General features: G+C 44.1%; 1 protein-coding gene across 1 annotated transcript in view; it reads left to right on the top strand.

Moving 5' to 3' along the window:
• LOC128703840 (ALK tyrosine kinase receptor) overlaps nt 1-25,000 on the top strand; it is a gene marked incomplete at its 5' end in the record, with an annotated part of 55,693 nt that overhangs the window by 3,432 nt on the left and 27,261 nt on the right. The window contains 3 exon segments of the mRNA XM_070103729.1: nt 7,394-7,492; nt 7,899-8,097; nt 22,791-22,881. Of these exon segments, the coding sequence (XP_069959830.1) occupies nt 7,394-7,492; nt 7,899-8,097; nt 22,791-22,881 (389 nt within the window).

The raw sequence follows: 25,000 nt of genomic DNA, 5'->3' as shown, positions 1-25,000 counted from the left end.
CAGCAGACAATGGTTCCAAGAGCATATAAACCAAGGGTTCCAAGAGCATATAAACAGCAGACAAGGGTTCCAAGAGTATATAAACAGTAGACAAGGGTTCCAAGAGCATATAAATAGTAGACCAGGGTTCCAAGAGTATATAAACAGTAGACAAGGGTTCCAAGAGCATATAAATAGTAGACAAGGGTTCCAAGAGTATATAAACAGTAGACAAGGGTTCCAAGAGTATATAAACAGTAGACAAGGGTTCCAAGAGCATATAAACAGCAGACAATGGTTCCAAGAGCATATAAACAGCAGACAAGGGTTCCAAGAGCATATAAACAGCAGACAAGGGTTCCAAGAGTATATAAACAGTAGACAAGGGTTCCAAGAGCATATAAATAGTAGACCAGGGTTCCAAGAGTATATAAACAGTAGACAAGGGTTCCAAGAGCATATAAATAGTAGACAAGGGTTCCAAGAGTATATAAACAGTAGACAAGGGTTCCAAGAGTATATAAACAGTAGACAAGGGTTCCAAGAGCATATAAACAGCAGACAAGGGTTCCAAGAGCATATAAACAGCAGACAAGGGTTCCAAGAGCATATAAACAGTAGACAAGGGTTCCAAGAGTATATAAACAGCAGACAAGGGTTCCAAGAGCATATAAACAGCAGACAAGGGTTCCAAGAGCATATAAACAGCAGACAAGGGTTCCAAGAGTATATAAACAGCAGACAAGGGTTCCAAGAGCATATAAACAGCAGACAAGGGTTCCAAGAGCATATAAACAGTAGACAAGGGTTCCAAGAGCATATAAACAGCAGACAAAGGTTCCAAGAGCATATAAACAGTAGACAAGGGTTCCAAGAGCATATAAACAGCAGACAAGGGTTCCAAGAGCATATAAACAGTAGACAAGGGTTCCAAGAGCATATAAACAGCAGACAAGGGTTCCAAGAGCATATAAACAGTAGACAAGGGTTCCAAGAGCATATAAACAGCAGACAAGGGTTCCAAGAGCATATAAACAGTAGACAAGGGTTCCAAGAGCATATAAACAGCAGATAAGGGTTCCAAGAGCATATAAACAGTAGACAAGGGTTCCAAGAGCATATAAACAGTAGACAAGGGTTCCAAGAGCATATAAACAGCAGACAAAGGTTCCAAGAGCATATAAACAGCAGACAAGGGTTCCAAGAGCATATAAACAGCAGACAAGGGTTCCAAGAGCATATAAACAGCAGACAAGGGTTCCAAGAGCATATAAACAGCAGACAAGGGTTCCAAGAGCATATAAACAGTAGACAAGGGTTCCAAGAGCATATAAACAGCAGACAAGGGTTCCAAGAGCATATAAACAGCAGACAAGGGTTCCAAGAGTATATAAACAGCAGACAAGGGTTCCAAGAGTATATAAACAGTAGACAAGGGTTCCAAGAGCATATAAACAGCAGACAAGGGTTCCAAGAGTATATAAACAGTAGACAAGGGTTCCAAGAGCATATAAATAGTAGACAAGGGTTCTAAGAGTATATAAACAGTAGACAAGGGTTCCAAGAGCATATAAACAGTAGACAAGGGTTCCAAGAGTATATAAACAGTAGACAAGGGTTCCAAGAGCATATAAACAGCAGCAAGGGTTCCAAGAGCATATAAACAGTAGACAAGGGTTCCAAGAGTATATAAACAGCAGACAAGGGTTCCAAGAGTATATAAACAGCAGACAAGGGTTCGAGGAGTATATAAACAGCAGACAAGGGTTCCAAGAGTATATAAACAGCAGACAAGGGTTTCAAGAGTATATAAACAGCAGACAAGGGTTCGAGGAGTATATAAACAGCAGACAAGGGTTCCAAGAGTTTATAAACAGCAGACAAGGGTTCCAAGAGCATATAAACAGCAGACAAAGGTTCCAAGAGCATATAAACAGCAGACAAGGGTTCCAAGAGCATATAAACAGCAAACAAGGGTTCCAAGAGCATATAAACAGTGGACAAGGGTTCCAAGAGTATATAAACAGCAGACAAGGGTTCCAAGAGCATATAAACAGTGGACAAGGGTTCCAAGAGTATATTAACAGCAGACAAGGGTTCCAAGAGCATATAAACAGTGGACAAGGGTTCCAAGAGTATATTAACAGCAGACAAGGGTTCCAAGAGCATATAAACAGTGGACAAGGTTTCCAAGAGTATATTAACAGCAGACAAGGGTTCCAAGAGCATATAAACAGCAGACAAGGGTTCCAAGAGTATATAAACAGCAGACAAGGGTTCCAAGACTATATAAACAGCAGACAAGGATTCCAAGAAGATTAGATGTCAGAATACTGTCTGCAATAGTTGTGTGTCAACACTGCAAAAACGAGCGAAATGCGCAGTAGATAACTTTGCTAAGTCCGACGTTTCGCCTACACAGAGAGTAACTTTATTTCACTCACTGTGTGGGGACGAAACAGTCACCGTGCAAAGACATTTACAGTGTTTAAAGGTGAGGGGAAAATGCGTCTCTGAGATGAAGAGATGCTCACAGCATCGCAATCTTATCTGCTGGCTGTCACGAATGTTGTCACGGATGTTGTCACAGGTTGATATTGTGGTGTTAGCGGCTCCTCTCGTGTATCGTTTTTCATTATAGCTACGGAAATTAAACGTCAGGTGCGTTACGTAGGTGAGAAACATGTGAGCGGCGGCAGTCACTGGCGGCGCACCTGGCTGCCTGATTATTATTATTATTATTATTATTATTATTATTATTATTATTATTATTATTATTATTATTATTATTATTATTATTATTGTTATTATTATTATTATTATTATTATTATTATTATTATTATTATTATTATTATTATTATTATTATTATTATTATTATTATTATTATTATTGCTTTTGTTGTTGCTGCTATTATTATTATTATTATTATTATTATTATTATTGTTATTATTATTATTATTATTATTATTATTATTATTATTATTATAATTATTATTATTGCTGAGGATAAAGATGCAGTCTCACGTCTCATCTCCCGCTCTGAAGATGCTGATTTTGTATTCATTTAGTCGTGCTTGCAAGGGGTCGAGTCACAGCTCCTGGGTTTCTTACCTCTTAATTTTACTGGTAAAGTCCCATATGCTTTCTAGCTTCTAATTCCTGAGTTGGTTGTGAATTGTTGTAGCCAGGGTATTGTAGGTTGTGAATTGTTGTAGCCAGGGTATTGTAGGTTGTGAATTGTTGCAGCCAGGGTATTGTAGGTTGTGAATTGTTGTAGCCAGGGTATTGTAGGTTGTGAATTGTTGTAGCCAGGGTATTGTAGGTTGTGAATTGTTGTAGCCAGGGTATTGTAGGTTGTGAATTGTTGCAGCCAGGGTATTGTAGGTTGTGAATTGTTGTAGCCAGGGTATTCTAGGTTGTGAATTGTTGTAGCCAGGGTATTGTAGGTTGTGAATTGTTGTAGCCAGGGTATTGTAGGTTGTGAATTGTTGTAGCCAGGGTATTGTAGGTTGTGAATTGTTGCAGCCAGGGTATTGTAGGTTGTCAATTGTTGTAGCCAGGGTATTGTAGGTTGTGAATTGTTGTAGCCAGGGTATTGTAGGTTGTGAATTGTTGTAGCCAGGGTATTGTAGGTTGTGAATTGTTGTAGCCAGGGTATTGTAGGTAGTGAATTGTTGTAGCCAGGGTATTGTAGGTTGTGAATTGTTGTAGCCAGGGTATTGTAGGTTGTGAATTGTTGTAGCCAGGGTATTGTAGGTTGTGAATTGTTGTAGCCATGGTATTGTAGGTTGTGAATTGTTGTAGCCATGGTATTGTAGGTTGTGAATTGTTGTAGCCATGGTATTGTAGGTAGTGAATTGTTGTAGCCATGGTATTGTAGATAGTGAATTGCTGTAGCCATGGTATTGTAGGTAGTGAATTGTTGTAGCCATGGTTTTGTAGGTAGTGAATTGTTGTAGCCATGGTATTGTAGGTTGTGAATTGTTGTAGCCAGGGTATTGTAGGTAGCGAATTGTTGTAGCCAGAGTATTGTAGATAGTGAATTGCTGTAGCCATGGTATTGTAGGTAGTAAATTGTTGTAGCCATGGTATTGTAGATAGTGAATTGCTGTAGCCATGGTATTGTAGGTAGTGAATTGTTGTAGCCATGGTATTATAGGTAGTGAATTGTTGTAGCCATGGTATTGTAGGTTGTGAATTGTTGTAGCCAGGGTATTGTAGGTAGTGAATTGTTGTAGCCATGGTATTATAGGTAGTGAATTGTTGTAGCCATGGTATTGTAGGTAGTGAATTGTTGTAGCCAGGGTATTGTAGGTAGTGAATTGTTGTATCCAGGGTATTGTAGGTAGTGAATTGTTGCAGCCAGGGTATTGTAGGCAGTGAATTATTGTAGCCAGGGTATTGTAGGTAGTGAATTGTTGTAGCCAGGGTTTTGTAGGCAGTGAATTGTTGTAGCCAGGGTATTGTAGGTAGTGAATTGTTGTAGCCAGGGTATTGTAGGTAGTGAATTGTTGTAGCCAGGGTATTGTAGGTTGTGAATTGTTGTAGCCAGGGTATTGTAGGTTGTGAATTGTTGTAGCCAGGGTATTGTAGGTAGTGAATTGTTGTAGCCAGGGTATTGTAGGTAGTGAATTGTTGTAGCCAGGGTATTGTAGGTAGTGAATTGTTGTAGCCAGGGTATTGTAGGTAGTGAATTGTTGTATCCAGGGTATTGTAGGTAGTGAATTGTTGCAGCCAGGGTATTGTAGGCAGTGAATTGTTGTAGCCACGGTATTGTAGGTAGTGAATTGTTGTAGCCAGGGTATTGTAGGTAGTGAATTGTTGTATCCAGGGTATTGTAGGTAGTGAATTGTTGCAGCCAGGGTATTGTAGGCAGTGAATTGTTGTAGCCAGGGTATTATAGGTAGTGAATTGTTGTAGCCAGGGTATTGTAGGTAGTGAATTGTTGTAGCCAGGGTATTGTAGGTAGTGAATTGTTGTAGCCAGGGTATTGTAGGTTGTGAATTGTTGTAGCCAGGGTATTGTAGGTAGTGAATTGTTGTAGCCAGGGTATTGTAGGTAGTGAATTGTTGTAGCCAGGGTATTGTAGGTAGTGAATTGTTGTAGCCATGGTATTGTAGGTAGTGAATTGTTGTAGCCAGGGTACTGTAGGTAGTGAATTGTTGTAGCCAGGGTATTGTAGGTAGAGAATTGTTGTTGCCAGGGTATTGTAGGTTGTGAATTGTTGTAGCCAGGGTATTGTAGGTTGTGAATTGTTGTAGCCAGTTTATTGTAGGTAGTGAATTGTTGTAGCCAGGGTATTGTAGGTAGTGAATTGTTGTAGCCAGGGTATTGTAGGTAGTGAATTGTTGTAGCCATGGTATTGTAGGTAGTGAATTGTTGCAGCCAGGGTATTGTAGGTAGTGAACTGTTGTAGCCAGGTTATTGTAGGTAGTGAATTGTTGTAGCCATGGTATTATAGGTAGTGAATTGTTGTAGCCATGGTATTGTAGGTTGTGAATTGTTGTAGCCAGGGTATTGTAGGTAGTGAATTGTTGTAGCCATGGTATTGTAGGTAGTGAATTGTTGTAGCCATGGTATTGTAGGTAGTGAATTGTTGTAGCCAGGGTATTGTAGGTAGTGAATTGTTGTATCCAGGGTATTGTAGGTAGTGAATTGTTGCAGCCAGGGTATTGTAGGCAGTGAATTATTGTAGCCAGGGTATTGTAGGTAGTGAATTGTTGTAGCCAGGGTATTGTAGGCAGTGAATTGTTGTAGCCAGGGTATTGTAGGTAGTGAATTGTTGTAGCCAGGGTATTGTAGGTAGTGAATTGTTGTAGCCAGGGTATTGTAGGTTGTGAATTGTTGTAGCCAGGGTATTGTAGGTTGTGAATTGTTGTAGCCAGGGTATTGTAGGTAGTGAATTGTTGTAGCCAGGGTATTGTAGGTAGTGAATTGTTGTAGCCAGGGTATTGTAGGTAGTGAATTGTTGTAGCCAGGGTATTGTAGGTAGTGAATTGTTGTATCCAGGGTATTGTAGGTAGTGAATTGTTGCAGCCAGGGTATTGTAGGCAGTGAATTGTTGTAGCCACGGTATTGTAGGTAGTGAATTGTTGTAGCCAGGGTATTGTAGGTAGTGAATTGTTGTATCCAGGGTATTGTAGGTAGTGAATTGTTGCAGCCAGGGTATTGTAGGCAGTGAATTGTTGTAGCCAGGGTATTATAGGTAGTGAATTGTTGTAGCCACGGTATTGTAGGTAGTGAATTGTTGTAGCCAGGGTATTGTAGGTAGTGAATTGTTGTAGCCAGGGTATTGTAGGTAGTGAATTGTTGTAGCCAGGGTATTGTAGGTAGTGAATTGTTGTAGCCATGGTATTGTAGGTAGTGAATTGTTGTAGCCAGGGTACTGTAGGTAGTGAATTGTTGTAGCCAGGGTATTGTAGGTAGAGAATTGTTGTAGCCAGGGTATTGTAGGTAGTGAGTTGTAGCCAGGGTATTGTAGGTTGTGAATTGTTGTAGCCAGGGTATTGTAGGTAGTGAATTGTTGTAGCCAGGGTATTGTAGGTAGTGAATTGTTGTAGCCAGGGTATTGTAGGTAGTGAATTGTTGTAGCCATGGTATTGTAGGTAGTGAATTGTTGCAGCCAGGGTATTGTAGGTAGTGAACTGTTGTAGCCAGGTTATTGTAGGTAGTGAATTGTTGTAGCCATGGTATTGTAGGTAGTGAATTGTTGTAGCCAGGGTACTGTAGGTAGTGAATTGTTGTAGCCAGGGTATTGTAGGTAGAGAATTGTTGTAGCCAGGGTATTGTAGGTAGTGAGTTGTAGCCAGGGTATTGTAGGTTGTGAATTGTTGCAGCCAGGGTATTGTAGGTAGTGAATTGTTGTAGCCAGGGTATTGTAGATAGTGAATTGTTGTGGCCAGGGTATTGTAGGTTGTGAATTGTTGTAGCCAGGGTATTGTAGGTAGTGAATTGTTGTAGCCAGGGTATTGTAGGTTGTGAATTGTTGCAGCCAGGGTATTGTAGGTAGTGAATTGTTGTAGCCTCGGTATTGCAGGTTGTGAATTGTTGCAGCCAGGGTATTGTAGGTTGTGAATTGTTGCAGCCAGGGTATTGTAGGTTGTGAATTGTTGCAGCCAGGGTATTGTAGGTTGTGAATTGTTGCAGCCAGGGTATTGTAGGTTGTGAATTGTTGTAGCCAGGGTATTGTAGGTAGTGAATTGTTGTAGCCTGGGTATTGCAGGTTGTGAATTGTTGCAGCCAGGGTATTGTAGGTAGTGAATTGTTGTAGCCAGGGTATTGTAGGTTGTGAATTGTTGCAGCCAGGGTATTGTAGGTAGTGAATTGTTGCAGCCAGGGTATTGTAGGTTGTGAATTGTTGTAGCCATGGTATTGTGAGTGACAACTAACATGGTTCGCTTTACCTTCCACAGCAGACTCTGGGGTGACCTTCCCGCAGACAGTCTACCTTATCATCATAGTAATGGGTATTCTGCTCATCATTCTGATATCCACCACGTCTATCTGCTGCTGTGAGTATGCACCACCTCCTTGGGCATGGTGGAGTTGTGGTAGGGAGGCTGGTAGTTCTAGCTCCGAGAGTAGTAGTAGAGGTGGTAGTGATAGTAGTAGTACTAGTAGTAGTAGTAATATCAGTAGTGATATTGGTAGTAGTAGTTAGCTAACTGTCTTATCATGAGAGGAAATCGCTTGTTTTAATAGAATTATGAGTAACTAGGTACCATCTTACCTCACAGTAACTAGGTACCATCTCCCTAACAATAACTATGTACCATCTACCCTCACAATAACTTGGCACCATCGCCTCTCACAATAACTAATTACCATCTACCCTCACAGTAACTAGGTACCATCTAACCTCACAGTAACTAGGTACCATCTACCCTCACAGTAACTAGGTACCATCTCCCCCAACAGACAACAGGTACCAACGCAAGAAGTTTGACCTAATGAGACGAGGTATGTTCAGCGGGGGTCCTGAAATTCAGCTGAGTGGACTCAGAGCGTCCTCAGGAGGTATGGTGACTGAGTACAATCCTAATTACGAGTTCGGAGGCGGTACCTGTACGATCAAGGACCTGAGGGAGATACCACGAGAGAACCTGACGCTGGTTAAGTGAGTACCTAAGGAAGACTGTGGTTGGTAGTGACGTTAAGAGTACCTGAGTAAGATCGTGATTGATTCTGGATACCTGAGGAAGATTGTAGTTGGTTGATTGTGGTGAAGTATGGATGGTAGTGATTTTTGGGTATATATATAAATAAATATATATATATATATATATATATTTTTTATTTATTTTTTTTTTTTTATTATCACACCGGCCGATTCCCACCAAGGCAGGGTGGCCCGAAAAAGAAAAACTTTCACCATCATTCACTCCATCACTGTCTTGCCAGAAGGGTGCTTTACACTACAGTTTTTAAACTGCAACATTAACACCCCTCCTTCAGAGTGCAGGCACTGTACTTCCCATCTCCAGGACTCAAGTCCGGCCTGCCGGTTTCCCTGAATCCCTTCATAAATGTTACTTTGCTCACACTCCAACAGCACGTCAAGTATTAAAAACCATTTGTCTCCATTCACTCCTATCAAACACGCTCACGCATGCCTGCTGGAAGTCCAAGCCCCTCGCACACAAAACCTCCTTTACCCCCTCCCTCCAACCCTTCCTAGGCCGACCCCTACCCCGCCTTCCTTCCACTACAGACTGATACACTCTTGAAGTCATTCTGTTTCGCTCCATTCTCTCTACATGTCCGAACCACCTCAACAACCCTTCCTCAGCCCTCTGGACAACAGTTTTGGTAATCCCGCACCTCCTCCTAACTTCCAAACTACGAATTCTCTGCATTATATTCACACCACACATTGCCCTCAGACATGACATCTCCACTGCCTCCAGCCTTCTCCTCGCTGCAACATTCATCACCCACGCTTCACACCCATATAAGAGCGTTGGTAAAACTATACTCTCATACATTCCCCTCTTTGCCTCCAAGGACAAAGTTCTTTGTCTCCACAGACTCCTAAGTGCACCACTCACTCTTTTTCCCTCATCAATTCTATGATTCACCTCATCTTTCATAGACCCATCCGCTGACACGTCCACTCCCAAATATCTGAATACGTTCACCTCCTCCATACTCTCTCCCTCCAATCTGATATTCAATCTTTCATCACCTAATCTTTTTGTTATCCTCATAACCTTACTCTTTCCTGTATTCACCTTTAATTTTCTTCTTTTGCACACCCTACCAAATTCAACCACCAATCTCTGCAACTTCTCTTCAGAATCTCCCAAGAGCACAGTGTCATCAGCAAAGAGCAGCTGTGACAACTCCCACTTTGTGTGTGATTCTTTATCTTTTAACTCCACGCCTCTTGCCAAGACCCTCGCATTTACTTCTCTTACAACCCCATCTATAAATATATTAAACAACCACGGTGACATCACACATCCTTGTCTAAGGCCTACTTTTACTGGGAAAAAATTTCCCTCTTTCCTACATACTCTAACTTGGGCCTCACTATCCTCGTAAAAACTCTTCACTGCTTTCAGTAACCTACCTCCTACACCATACACTTGCAACATCTGCCACATTGCCCCCCTATCCACCCTGTCATACGCCTTTTCCAAATCCATAAATGCCACAAAGACCTCTTTAGCCTTATCTAAATACTGTTCACTTATATGTTTCACTGTAAACACCTGGTCCACACACCCCCTACCTTTCCTAAAGCCTCCTTGTTCATCTGCTATCCTATTCTCCGTCTTACTCTTAATTCTTTCAATTATAACTCTACCATACACTTTACCAGGTACACTCAACAGACTTATCCCCCTATAATTTTTGCACTCTCTTTTATCCCCTTTGCCTTTATACAAAGGAACTATGCATGCTCTCTGCCAATCCCTAGGTACCTTACCCTCTTCCATACATTTATTAAATAATTGCACCAACCACTCCAAAACTATATCCCCACCTGCTTTTAACATTTCTATCTTTATCCCATCAATCCCGGCTGCCTTACCCCCTTTCATTTTACCTACTGCCTCACGAACTTCCCCCACACTCACAACTGGCTCTTCCTCACTCCTACAAGATGTTATTCCTCCTTGCCCTATACACGAAATCACAGCTTCCCTATCTTCATCAACATTTAACAATTCCTCAAAATATTCCTTCCATCTTCCCAATACCTCTAACTCTCCATTTAATAACTCTCCTCTCCTATTTTTAACTGACAAATCCATTTGTTCTCTAGGCTTTCTTAACTTGTTAATCTCACTCCAAAACTTTTTCTTATTTTCAACAAAATTTGTTGATAACATCTCACCCACTCTCTCATTTGCTCTCTTTTTACATTGCTTCACCACTCTCTTAACTTCTCTCTTTTTCTCCATATACTCTTCCCTCCTTGCATCACTTCTACTTTGTAAAAACTTCTCATATGCTAACTTTTTCTCCCTTACTACTCTCTTTACATCATCATTCCACCAATCGCTCCTCTTCCCTCCTGCACCCACTTTCCTGTAACCACAAACTTCTGCTGAACACTCTAACACTACATTTTTAAACCTACCCCATACCTCTTCGACCCCATTGCCTATGCTCTCATTAGCCCATCTATCCTCCAATAGCTGTTTATATCTTACCCTAACTGCCTCCTCTTTTAGTTTATAAACCTTCACCTCTCTCTTCCCTGATGCTTCTATTCTCCTTGTATCCCATCTACCTTTTACTCTCAGTGTAGCTACAACTAGAAAGTGATCTGATATATCTGTGGCCCCTCTATAAACATGTACATCCTGAAGTCTACTCAACAGTCTTTTATCTACCAATACATAATCCAACAAACTACTGTCATTTCGCCCTACATCATATCGTGTATACTTATTTATCCTCTTTTTCTTAAAATATGTATTACCTATAACTAAACCCCTTTCTATACAAAGTTCAATCAAAGGGCTCCCATTATCATTTACACCTGGCACCCCAAACTTACCTACCACACCCTCTCTAAAAGTTTCTCCTACTTTAGCATTCAAGTCCCCTACCACAATTACTCTCTCACTTGGTTCAAAGGCTCCTATACATTCACTTAACATCTCCCAAAATCTCTCTCTCTCCTCTGCATTCCTCTCTTCTCCAGGTGCATACACGCTTATTATGACCCACTTCTCGCATCCAACCTTTACTTTAATCCACATAATTCTTGAATTTACACATTCATATTCTCTTTTCTCCTTCCATAACTGATCATTTAACATTACTGCTACCCCTTCCTTTGCTCTAACTCTCTCAGATACTCCAGATTTAATCCCATTTATTTCCCCCCACTGAAACTCTCCTACCCCCTTCAGCTTTGTTTCGCTTAGGGCCAGGACATCCAACTTCTTTTCATTCATAACATCAGCAATCATCTGTTTCTTGTCATCCGCACTACATCCACGCACATTTAAGCAACCCAGTTTTATAAAGTTTTTCTTCTTCTCTTTTTTAGTAATTGTATACAGGAGAAGGGGTTACTAGCCCATTGCTCCCGGCATTTTAGTCGCCTCATACGACACGCATGGCTTACGGAGGAAAGATTCTTTTCCACTTCCCCATGGACAATAGAAGAAATAAAAAAGAACAAGAGCTATTTAGAAAAAGGAGAAAAACCTAGATGTATGTATATATATATATGCATGTGCGTGTCTGTGAAGTGTGACCAAAGTGTAAGTAGGAGTAGCAAGATATCCCTGTTATCTTAGCGTGTTTATGAGACAGAAAAAGAAACCAGCAATCCTACCATCATGCAAAACAGTTACAGGTTTTTGTTTCACAGTCATCTGGCAGGACGGTAGTACTTCCCTGGGTGGTTGCTGTCTACCAACCTACTACCTATGTATATATACATATATATATACATATATATATATACATATATATATACATATATATATATATATATATATATATATATATATATATATATATATATATATATATATATATATATATATATATATATATATATATATATATATATATATATATATGGTGCATTAGTCAAGAAGATTGTCCCCGAACGCTTGAGAGACGTGGTAGGAGCTCAAGACCCCAAGTTTACTGAAGCAGCGATGCGGTGGGACACCCTTACAGACTCCTCCAGTAGACCAGCTCCTCCCAAAGAACACAAACAGTCCCAATGGGACAAACCGATCATGGAAAAAATCGCCAACACAATGCTCACCAACGCTGCAGGAAAGGACAAAGCTCGTCTTCTGGCAGTGAAGGCACCACACTCAGATTTCTTTTTAGCTGTTCCCAATTCCTCCCTGGACACTCGACTCGATCCACAGGCCATTCGGATTGGTGTTGCTCTTCGCCTAGCCGCCCCCATCCTCACCAAACATAGGCGTATTTGCAGCAGGGCGATGGCTGATCAATTCGGACTTCATGGTCTCGTGTGTCACACAGCAGAAGGGAAGTATGCCAGGCATGACGAGGTCAATGACATCATAAAGAGAAGCCTCGCCACAGCCCGTTGCCCAGCTTAACGGGAACCCCAAGTGAAGAGGTCTGACGGAAGTCAAAAGCGTCTTGATGGAGCCAATATGCAACCCTGGAAGGATGGAAAGCAGATTGCCTGGAACTACACCTGTGCCGCCACATTGGCAGACGCCTACTTACAATACTCCGTAGTGGAAGGGGATAGAGTTGCCAGCCACAGGGGCACCCAGAAGATCTGAAAATATGAAGACCTTCCCCCTTGCTATAACTTCATCCCAATAGGGTCGGAGACCCTTGGAGCATGGGGCAAGTGTGCTCTAAAGTTCCTCAAAGAGCTGGGTGAAATGCTCATCATAGAAACCAAGGACCACAGGGCGACCAGCTTCCTCTTTCAGAGACTCAGTGTTGCGATCCAGAGAGGAAATGCCTGCAGCATTCTGGGCACGCGGCCCACCGCAGGGGAGCTGGACGAAGTATCCGAGATGTAGCTCTGAGTTGTTACTTTGTTGTTTTACTTTCTATTGTATTTTTGTGAATGTTTTGTCAATGTATTTTGTCTTTAAATAAAATATACATTAAATATATGGGGTGGTAGGAGAAAATTCTCAAACAGCTTCAGGGAGAACCTTGAGTGTTCCCTGAAGCAAGTTTATTCTTTTCCTTCAGCTGCAACAAGACACTATTTACAAACAGAAACAGGAACGGTGAAGGAACAATGGAACACCGAGGGAGCCCAGGAATACTGAAGGAGCACTTGAACACAGGAACACTGAAGGAACACAGGAACACTAAAGAATCACAGGAACGCTGAAGGAACACTGGAACACAGGGACACTAGAACACAGTAACACTGGAACACGGAACACTGGAACACAGGAACACTGGAACACAGTAACACTGGAACACAGGAACACTGGAACACAGGAACACTGGAACACAGGAACACTGGAACATTGGAACACAGGAACACTGGAACACTGGAACACAGGAACACTGGAACACAGGAACACTGGAACACAGTAACATTGGAACACAGTAACACTGGAACACAGGAACACTGGAACACAGGAACACTGGAACACAGGAACACGGAACACTGGAACACAGGAACACTGGAACACAGTAACACTGGAACACAGGAACACTGGAACACAGTAACACAGGAACACTGGAACACAGTAACACTGGAACACGGAACACTGGAACACAGGAACACTGGAACACAGTAACACTGGAACACAGGAACACTGGAACACTGGAACACAGGAACACTGGAACACAGGAACACTGGAACACAGTAACACTGGAACACGGAACACTGGAACACAGGAACACTGGAACACTGGAACACGGAACACTGGAACACTCTTGCCATCACGTGATATTTATATATTTTTTCACTTCAACAAAATAAGAAAAAATTCCTGTACCTAAAAAAATATTTTGTTAATGATATTTTATCAGTTTTCTGGAGCAAGTTTTTCAATGTAATTTATTTTGACTGTAATTAAGCAATTGATGGCAGTGACGTCAGTGAAACTGACGTCACTGCTGACCTTGTGACGTCACTGCTGGCCTTGTGACGTCACTGCTGGCCTTGTGACGTCACTACTGACCTTGTGACGTCATTGCTGGCCTTGTGACGTCACTGCTGGCCTTGTGACGTCACTGCTGGTCTTGTGACGTCACTGCTGGTCTTGTGACGTCACTGTTGACTTTGTGACGTCACTGCTGGCCTTGTGACGTCACTGCTGACCTTGTGACGTCATTGCTGGCCTTGTGACGTCACTGTTGACCTTGTGACGTCACTGCTGGCCTTGTGACGTCACTGCTGGCCTTGTGACGTCACTGCTGACCTTGTGACGTCACTGTTGACCTTGTGACGTCATTGCTGGCCTTGTGACGCCACTGCTGACTTTGTGACGTTACTGCTGACCTTGTGGCGCCACTGCTGACCTTGTGACGCCATTGCTGGTCTTGTGACGTCAAAGCTAACCTTGTGGCGTCACTGCTGATCTTGTGACGTCACTGCTGGCCTAGTGACGCCACTGCTGACCTTGTGATGTCACTGCTGGCCTGGTGACGCCACTGCTGACCTTGTGACGCCACTTCTGACCTTGTGACGTCAATACTGACCTTGTGACGCCACTGCTGACCTTGTGATGCTACTGCTGATCTTGTGACGCCACTGCTGACTTTGTGACGCCACTGCTGGCCTTGTGACGCCACTGCTGACCTTTTGATGTCATTGTTGGCCTTGTGATGTCATTGTTGTCCTTGTGATGTCATTGTTGACTTTGTGATGTCACTGCTGACCTTGTGACGCCACTGCTGACCTTGTGATGTCACGGCTGACTTTGTGACGTCACTGTTGAACTTTTGATGTCATTGTTGGTCTTGTGATGTCGTAGTTGGCCTCGTGATGTCATTGTTGGCCTTGTGATGTCACTGCTGACCTTGTGATGTCACTGCTAGTTTTGTGATGTCACTCATGGCTTTATGATGTCACTGCTGTCATTGTGATGTCACTCATGGTTTTGTGATGTCACTGCTGGCCTTGTGATGTCACTGCTGGTATTGTGACGTCACTGCTGGCCTTGTAATGTCACTGTTGGCCTTGTGACGCCACTGCTTACCTTGTGACGTCACTGCTGGCTTTGTGACGCCACTGCTGACCTTGTGACATCATTGCAGGCCTTGTGATGTCACTGCTGGCCTTGTGACGCCACTGCTGGCCTTATGATGTCGCTGATGGCTTTGTGATGCCACTGCTGTCCTTGTGATGTCACTGCTGGTTTTGTGACGTCACTGTTGGCATTGCGATGTCACTGCTGGCCTTGTGATGCCACTGCTGACCTTGTGGTGTCACTGCTAGCCTTTTGATGTCACTGCTGCCCTTGTGACGACACTGCTGACATTGTGATGTCACTGCTTTCTATGTGACGTCAGTGCTGATCTTGTGAAGTCACTGATGACCTTGTGAAGCCATTGCTGGCCTTGTGATGTCACTGCTGACCCTGTGATGTTACTGCTGGCCTTGCGATGTCAATGCTGGTCTTGTGAGGTTACTGTTGGCCTTATGATGTCACTGCTGGCTTTGTGATGTTACTGCTGATTTTGTGACGTCACTACTGGCCTTGTGACCTCACTGCTAGTGTCGTGACGCCACTACTAGGCTTGTGACGTCACTCCTACCCTTATGACATCACTGCTAGCCTTGTGAGGTCACTGCTAGTGCCATGACGTCACTTCTGGCCTTGTGACGTCACTGGGAGGTGAGGACAATATTGGAACACCGCCTTTTCGTTCTCTAATTTTCTAGGTGAGACTTCAGTGTTCTCAACACTTGTGTATCAAAACTAAAACTTGCTCCATGTCTTACCTCAGCTTAATACCTCAGCTTAATACCTCAGCTTATATTGTCAATGAAGTGTATATATATACATATGTGTGTGTGTGTGTGTGTGTGTGTGTGTGTGTGTGTGTGTGTGTGTGTGTGTGTGTGTGTGTGTGTGTGTGTGTGTGTGTGAGTGAGTGTGTGTGTGTGTATGTGTGTATGTGTGTGTGTGTGTGTGTGTGTACTCACCTAGTTGTACTCACCTAGTTGAGGTTGCGGGGGTCGAGTCCGAGCTCCTGGCCCCGCCTCTTCACTGATCGCTACTAGGTCACTCTCCCTGAGCCGTGAGCTTTATCATACCTCTGCTTAAAGCTATGTATGGATCCTGCCTCCACTACATCGCTTCCCAAACTATTCCACTTACTGACTACTCTGTGGCTGAAGAAATACTTCCTAACATCCCTGTGATTCATCTGTGTCTTTAGCTTCCAACTGTGTCCCCTTGTTACTGTGTCCAATCTCTGGAACATCCTGTCTTTGTCCACCTTGTCAATTCCTCTCAGTATTTTGTATGTTGTTATCATGTCCCCCCTATCTCTCCTGTCCTCCAGTGTCGTCAGGTTGATTTCCCTTAACCTCTCCTCGTAGGACATACCTCTTAGCTCTGGGACTAGTCTTGTTGCAAACCTTTGCACTTTCTCTAGTTTCTTTACGTGCTTGGCTAGGTGTGGGTTCCAAACTGGTGCCGCATACTCCAATATGGGCCTAACGTATACGGTGTACAGGGTCCTGAACGATTCCTTATTAAGATGTCGGAATGCTGTTCTGAGGTTTGCTAGGCGCCCATATGCTGCAGCAGTTATTTGGTTGATGTGCGCTTCAGGAGATGTGCCTGGTGTTATACTCACCCCAAGATCTTTTTCCTTGAGTGAGGTTTGTAGTCTCTGACCCCCTAGACTGTACTCCGTCTGCGGCCTTCTTTGCCCTTCCCCAATCTTCATGACTTTGCACTTGGTGGGATTGAACTCCAGGAGCCAATTGCTGGACCAGTTCTGCAGCCTGTCCAGGTCCCTTTGTGTGTGTGTGTGTGTGTGTGTGTGTGTGTGTGTGTGTGTGTGTGTGTGTATGTGTGTATGTGTGTGTGTGTGTGTGTGTGTGTATGTGTGTATGTGTGTATGTGTGTACTCACCTATTTGTACTCACCTATTTGTACTCACCTATTTGTGGTTGCAGGGGTCGAGTCTTAGCTCCTGGCCCCGCCTCTTCATTGGTTGCTACTGGGCCCTCTCTCTCCCCGCTCCATGAGCTTTATCAAACCTCGTCTTAAAACTGTGTATGGTTCCTGCCTCCACTACGTCATTTTCTAGGCTATTCCACTGCCTTACAACTCTGACTGAAGAAATACTTCCTAATATCTTCCAATTGTGGCCTCTTGTTTCTGTGTCCCTTCTCTGGAACATCCTGTCTTTGTCCACCTTGTCTATTCCACGCAGTATTTTATATGTCGTTATCATGCCTCCCCTGACCCTTCTGTCCTCCAGTGTCGTCAGGCCGATTTCCCTTAATCTTTCTTCATTGGACATTCCCCTTAGCTCTGGAACTAACCTTGTCGCAAACCTTTGTACTTTCTCTAGTTTCTTGGCGTGCTTTATCAAGTGTGGGTTCCAAACAGGTGCTGCATACTCCAATATGGGCCTGACATACACGGTGTACAGTGTCTTGAACGATTCCTTACTAAGGTATCGGAATGCTGTTCTCAGGTTTGCCAGGCGCCCATATGCTGCAGCAGTTATCTGATTGATGTGTGCTTCCGGAGACATGCTCGGTGTTATACTCACCCCAAGATCTTTCTCCTTGAGTGAGGTTTGCAGTCTTTGGTGTGTGTGTGTGTGTGTGTGTGTGTGTGTGTGTGTGTGTGTGTGTGTGTGTGTGTGTGTGTGTCAGTACATATACGCTGAGAGGTGTATATCTCTCAGTATATATACACTGGTAGTTTACATTACGTTCTAGGTATTGTAGTATTCTTGACTGGTGGTGTACAGGTGTAGTAGATAGACTTTAAACCCCATTAGCCAAGCAACTTGGGCACTACATGGGAGATGAGAGAGGGATACCCAGAGCGTAGGTGCCAGGGATACCCATGACACAGATGCCAAGGATTCCCATGGCAGATTTACCAGGGATACCCAGATCACAGGTACCAGGGATACCCATGGCACGGTACCAGAGACACCCACGCACAGACGCCAGGGATATCCACGACACAGGTGCCAGGGATAGCCAGGGCACAGGTGACAGGGATACCCATGGCACAGGTACCAAATATACCCACGGCACAAGTACCACGGATACCCATGGCACATGTGTCATTGATACCCATGGCACAGGTGCCAGGAATAATAAATATGGCAATGTAACAAGGGTGGGAGAGATGGCTGGCACTGCAATAATGCACGACGGTGAAGGAGCCAAGGGGAGACCGTTGGCACTACAAAGGGGGTGTGAGGGGAAGGAGAGAGGGTATAGTGCCACAAGTGCCAATGGCACTACCACACTTTTGCGTTTTCCTTTGGGGTTGCTATGGCAACTCTTGCTTGATCGGCTGCTGCTCTCTCCCTCTCTCTCTCTCTCTCTCTCTCTCTCTCTCTCTCTCTCTCTCTCTCTCTCTCTCTCTCTCTCTCTCTCTCTCTCTCTCTCTCTCTCTCTCTCTCTCTCTCTCTCTCTCTTTCGTGTTCTTCATTCACTCTGCTCTGAAGTATTGCTATCCCTATGGTGTGGTATCCCTGTGGTGGGTTCTATAATGTGGTATCCCTCAGGGGGTTCAATGGTGTGGTACCCCCCAGTAAAATTCTATATTGTGGTATCCCTCTGGAGGGTTCTTTGTTGTGGTATCCCTCTGGAAGGTTCTATGGTGTTGTATCCCACAGGAAGATTCTTTAGTATCCCTCAGGAAGATTCAATGGTATGGTATCCCTTTGGAAGGTTCTATGGTGTGGTAGCCCTCTGGAAGGTTCTATGGTGTGGTATCCTTCAGGAAGGTTCTATGGTATTCCTAGGGTGGGTTCAATCTTGTGGTGTCTCTCTGGTAGGTTCTTTGGTGTGGAATCCTACAGAAGGGTTCTATGGTGTGGTATTCCACAGGAGGGTTCTATGGCGTGGTATACCACAGGAGGATTCTATGGTATCCCTCAAGTAGGTTCTATGGTGTGGTATCCCTCTGGAAGGTTCTATGGTGCGGTATCCCTCTGGAAAGTTCCATTTTGTGTGGTATCCCACAGGAGGGTTCTATAGTGTGGTATACCACAAGAGGATTCTATGGTAACCCTCAGGTACGTTCAATGGTGTAGTATCTCTCTGGAAGGTTCTATGGTGTAGTATCCTTCTGGAAGGTTCTATGGTGTGATATCTTTCAGGAGGATTCTGTGGTATCCCTCAGGTAGGTTCAATGGTGTGGTATCCCTCTGGTATGTTCTTTGGTGTGGTATTCCACAGGAGGGTTCTTTGGCGTGGTATCCCTCTTGAGAGGTCTATGATGTGGTATCTCACAGGAGGGTTCTATGATGTGGTATCCCTCTGGAGGGTTAAATGGTGTTGCATCCCTCTGGAAGGTTCTGTGATGTGGTATCCCTCTGAAGCGTTCTATGGACTGCATTTAAAAATAAACTCTGCCTCCAGTAGGTTTCCTTTTGACTTCTGGAAACCTCCTCGGTATCCTTCTCCGGATACTTCTTAAAATTTGCTTTAGAAACGCTTCTTAACAGTTTGGTATCCCTGGGGGGAAATTATGTGTGCCTAGGCCTATTGAGTGCCATGAAGAGGTTTCCGGCATCCCTGGAAAGTACATGGGGTTTCCCTGTATTGAAGAGGCTCTTTGCATGTCTTTGGAAAGCCCTTTTTATTCTTTTGAAAATCTTTTTGTCATGTCTGAAAAGCACTTTGGGCGAAAATGGTGTCCATAGGTCCCTGGAATGGCATCTTGGCTAGGTATATTGTCCATAATGGCTTGTCACATGTCTGGAATGGCTTTTTGGTTGAGTATAGAGTTCCTGATGGCTTGTTAGATCCCTGGAATGGCTTCTTGGATAGGTATATTGTCCATGATGGCTTGTCAGATTCCTGGGATGGCTTCTTGGCTGGGTATATAGATCCTGATGGCTTGTCAAATCTCTGAAATGGCTTCTTGGCTGGTTGTATTGTCCCTGATGGATTTTCAGATCCCTTGAATGGCTTCTTGGGTGAACTGGAAAGAGCTCCTGTGGTCATTAGAATGCAGTCTGAATGCCCTTGGAAGCCTATGGTGCTTCTGGAAAGCTCGTGGAGTGAAGCCTCTAAAAATATATACATTTATTTCCATGGAAACTTCGTCAGGTGTCCCTGGAAGATTTGTCTGGAAAGCTGTTAGAAGATGTACTCACCTAGTTGAGGTTGCAGGGGTCGAGTCCCAGCTCCTAGCCCCGCCTCTTCACGGATCGCTACTAGGTCACTCTTCCTGAACCGTGAGCTTTATCATACCTCTGCTTAAAGCTATGTATGGATCCTGCCTCCACTACATCGCTTCCCAAACTATTCCACTTCCTGACTACTCTGTGGCTGAAGAAATACTTCCTAACATCCCTGTGATTCATCTGTGTCTTCAACTTCCAACTGTGTCTCGTTGTTGCTGTGTCCCATCTCTGGAACATCCTGTCTTTGTCCACCTTGTCGATTCCTCTCAGTATTTTGTATGTCGTTATCATGTCCCCCCTATCTCTCCTGTCCTCCAGTGTCGTCAGGTCGATTTCCCTTAACCTCTCCTCGTAGGACATACCCCTTATCTCTGGGACTAGTCTTGTTGCAAACCTTTGCACTTTCACTAGTTTCTTTACGTGCTTGGCTAGGTGTGGGTTCCAAACTGGTGCTGTAAGACTCGTGTGCTGGAAGACTTGTGTACTACGCGATTTATGTGCTGGAAGTCCTATATGCTGGAAGACTTGTGTGCTGGAAGACTTGTGTGCTGGAAAACTTGTGTGCTGCAAGATTTATGTGCTGGAAGACTTGTGTGCTGCAAGATTTGTGTGCTACAAGATTTATGTGCTGGAAGACACGTCTGTAGAACTTCTACAAGACATGTGTGCTGGTAGACTTGTGTGCTGGAAGACTTGTGTGCTGGAAGACTTGTGTGCTGGAAGACTTGTGTGCTGGAAGACTTGTGTGCTGGAAGACTTGTGTGCTGGAAGACTTGTGTGCTGGAAGACTTGTGTGCTGGAAGACTTGTGTGCTGGAAGACTTGTGTGCTGGAAGACTTGTGTGCTGGAAGACTTGTGTGCTGGTAGACTTGTGTGCTGGAAGACTTGTGTGCTGGAAGACTTGTGTGCTGGAAGACTTGTGTGCTGGAAGACTTGTGTGCTGGAAGACTTGTGTGCTGGAAGACTTGTGTGCTGGAAGACTTGTGTGCTGGAAGACTTGTGTGCTGGAAGACTTGTGTGCTGGAAGACTTGTGTGCTGGAAGACTTGTGTGCTGGAAGACTTGTGTGCTGGAAGACTTGTGTGCTGGAAGACTTGTGTGCTGGAAGACTTGTGTGCTGAAAGACTTGTGTGCTGGAAGACTTGTGTGCTGAAAGACTTGTGTGCTGGAAGACTTTGTGCTGGAAGACTTTTGTGCTGGAAGACATGTCTGGTAACCTCCTGGAAGCTGCATCATGATTTATTTCAGTTCTTGTAGGTGGTGTGAAACCCTGCCTGGTGAGGCTTCCATGACAAACTCCTTCAAGGATTCCAGAAAGTCATTTAAATTTTCTGAAGAAGGCATCAGGAGTGTCTGAAATTGATAAGGATTTGATGGAAATAATTTATATTTTTTTTTTGTCCACTTCTTCCCCTTTTACCATCTCTTATATGCAGTATTCTTGCTGTTTCTTCTCCTATTCTTGTTTTATCCTCTCTTCTTGTTTAGCATCGTTCATTCTTTCCTGGTTCTCTCATCATGTTTAATTCATCTTGTTTTTCTTTCTCTCTGCTTACTTCTTCTTCTCCTCCTTCTTCTCCTCCTTCTTCTTCTCCTCCTTCTTCTTCTCCTCCTTCTTCTTCTCCCCCTTCTTCTTCTCCTCCTTCTTCTCCTCCTTCTTCTTCTCCTCCTTCTTCTCCTCCTTCTTCTTCTCCTCCTTCTTCTTCTCCAAGTTTTCTCTAAACATTTTTATCTTCTTATCGCTGCCTCGCCAAAAAATGTTCACCAGACTCAAAGTTCCTCACCACTGTAATCACTGTTGCTGTCACTCCTACTCACTGCCTCTCACTGTCTCTCACTGCCTCTCACTATCTCTCACTGCCTCTCCTTGCCTCGCACTGCCTCTCACTGCCTCTCACTGCCTCTACTGCTTCTCACTGCCTCTCACTGCCTCTCCCTGCCTCGCACTGCCTCTCACTGCCTCTCACTGCCTCTACTGCTTCTCACTGCCTCTCACTGCCTCTCCCTGCTTCTCACTGCATCTCACTGCCTCTTACTGCCTCTACCTGCCTCTACCTGCCTCTTACTGCCCCTCACTGCCTCATACTGCCTCTTACTACCTCTTACTGCCCCTCACTGCCTCTTACTGCCTCTTACTGCTTCTCACTCCCTCTTACTACAGCACATTCCTTTTAAAACTCCTGTGCAACAGGCCTCTAATACATTGTGTATGTGTGTGTGTGTGTGTGTGTGTGTGTGTGTGTGTGTGTGTGTGTGTGTGTGTGTGTGTGTGTGTGTGTGTGTGTGTGTGGTATTGGATGAGTGATGGTGAATGTGCTCCCTCTTTTTAAGTCCCCCTCGAGATAAATCTTTAAGTATTTCCTCTAATTTTGAGACTTCCATTCTGGGGGAGGGGAACATCTCTCTAAATATTCCTAGTCTCTCACCTGAAGACAGGAAGTTACCGTGAGTGTCTTCCCTGTTTTACTCTGATTGTCTTTCTCTTCCTTGCTTTATCATAGTTGTCTTGTTCTTCTTCCTGCAGAGCGTTGGGTCAAGGCGCCTTCGGTGAGGTATACCAGGGATACCTCAAGAACTATGCTGGCGACTCTGTAGAGATGCCGGTGGCTGTCAAGGTCAGTATCCCTCACTTTCACCTTCACTTTCACCAGTGAGGGAAAGTGTCTACTTTGAGACAGTCAGAGAGAGAGTTCCCTGAAGCAGTGACAGAGAGAAAGAGAGAGAGAGAGAGAGAGAGAGAGAGAGAGAGACAGACAGAGAGAGAGAGAGAGCGAGAGAGAGAGAGAGAGAGAGAGAGAGAGTGAGAGCTCCTTGAGACCCAAAAAAATAATTAAAAGTAAGTTTACATATTTCGACCTCCAAATGAAGTTCTCTTCAGCAGATCTACTGAGGAGAAAATTAGCTTTAAATGTTTGATTATGTTGTGAGTGGCAGGAGGGACGTACTGCGAGAGTAACAGGGATACTGCGAGAGTAACAGGGATACTGTGAGAGTAACAGGGATACTGTGAGAGTAACAGGGATACTGTGAGAGTAACAGGGATACTGTGAGAGTAACAGGGATACTGTGAGAGTAACAGGGATACTGTGAGAGTAACAGGGATACTGTGAGAGTAACAGGGATACTGTGAGAGTAACAGGGATACTGTGAGAGTAACAGGGATACTGTGAGAGTAACAGGGATACTGTGAGAGTAACGGGGATACTGTGAGAGTAACAGGCATACTGTGAGAGTAACAGGGATACTGTGAGAGTAACAGGGATACTGTGAGAGTAACAGGGATACTGTGAGAGTAACAGGGATACTGCGAGAGTAACAGGGATACTGTGAGAGTAACAGGGATACTGTGAGAGTAACAGGGATACTGTGAGAGTAACAGGGATACTGCGAGAGTAACAGGGATACTGTGAGAGTAACAGGGATATTGCGAGAGTAACAGGGATATTGCGAGAGTAACAGGGATACTGCGAGAGTAACAGGGATACTGTGAGAGTAACAGGGATATTGCGAGAGTAACAGGGATACTGTGAGAGTAACAGGGATACTGCGAGAGTAACAGGGATACTGCGAGAGTAACAGGGATACTGTGAGAGTAACAGGGATACTGCGAGAGTAACAGGGATACTGCGAGAGTAACAGGGATACTGCGAGAGTAACAGGGATACTGTGAGAGTAACAGGGATACTGTGAGAGTAACAGGGATACTGTGAGAGTAACAGGGATACTTCGAGAGTAACAGGGATACTGTGAGAGTAACAGGGATACTGTGAGAGTAACAGGGATACTTCGAGAGTAACAGGGATACTGTGAGAGTAACAGGGGTATTGCGAGAGTAACAGGGATATTGCGAGAGTAACAGGGATACTTCGAGAGTAACAGGGATACTGTGAGAGTAACAGGGATACTTCGAGAGTAACAGGGATACTGTGAGAGTAACAGGGATACTGTGAGAGAAACAGGGATACTGTGAGAGTAACAGGGATACTTCGAGAGTAACAGGGATACTGTGAGAGTAACAGGGATATTGCGAGAGTAACAGGGATATTGCGAGAGTAACAGGGATACTGCGAGAGTAACAGGGATACTGCGAGAGTAACAGGGATACTGTGAGAGTAACAGGGATATTGCGAGAGTAACAGGGATACCGTGAGAGTAACAGGGATACTGTGAGAGTAACAGGGATACTGTGAGAGTAACAGGGATACTGCAAGAGTAACAGGGATACTGCGAGAGTAACAGGGATACTGCGAGAGTAACAGGGATACTGTGAGAGTAACAGGGATACTGTGAGAGTAACAGGGATACTGCGGTAGTAACAGGGATACTGTGAGAGTAACAGGGATACTGCGAGAGTAACAGGGATACTGTGAGAGTAACAGGGATACTGCGAGAGTAACAGGGATACTGCGAGAGTAACAGGGATACTGTGAGAGTAACAGGGATACTGCGAGAGTAACAGGGATACTGTGAGAGTAACAGGGATACTGCGAGAGTAACAGGGATACTGCGAGAGTAACAGGGATACTGTGAGAGTAACAGGGATACTGTGAGAGTAACTGGGATACTGTGAGAGTAACAGGGATACTGCGAGAGTAACAGGGATACTGTGAGAATAACAGGGATACTGCGAGAGTAACAGGGATACTGTGAGAGTAACAGGGATACTGCGAGAGTAACAGGGATACTGCGAGAGTAACAGGGATACTGTGAGAGTAACAGGGATACTGCGAGAGT

Source organism: Cherax quadricarinatus, chromosome 87 (genome assembly GCF_038502225.1).
Source record: "Cherax quadricarinatus isolate ZL_2023a chromosome 87, ASM3850222v1, whole genome shotgun sequence".
Lineage (NCBI taxonomy): Eukaryota > Metazoa > Arthropoda > Malacostraca > Decapoda > Parastacidae > Cherax > Cherax quadricarinatus.
The sequence above is the reverse complement of the archived record's forward strand: the minus strand, read 5'-3'. Positions and strand labels throughout refer to the sequence as shown.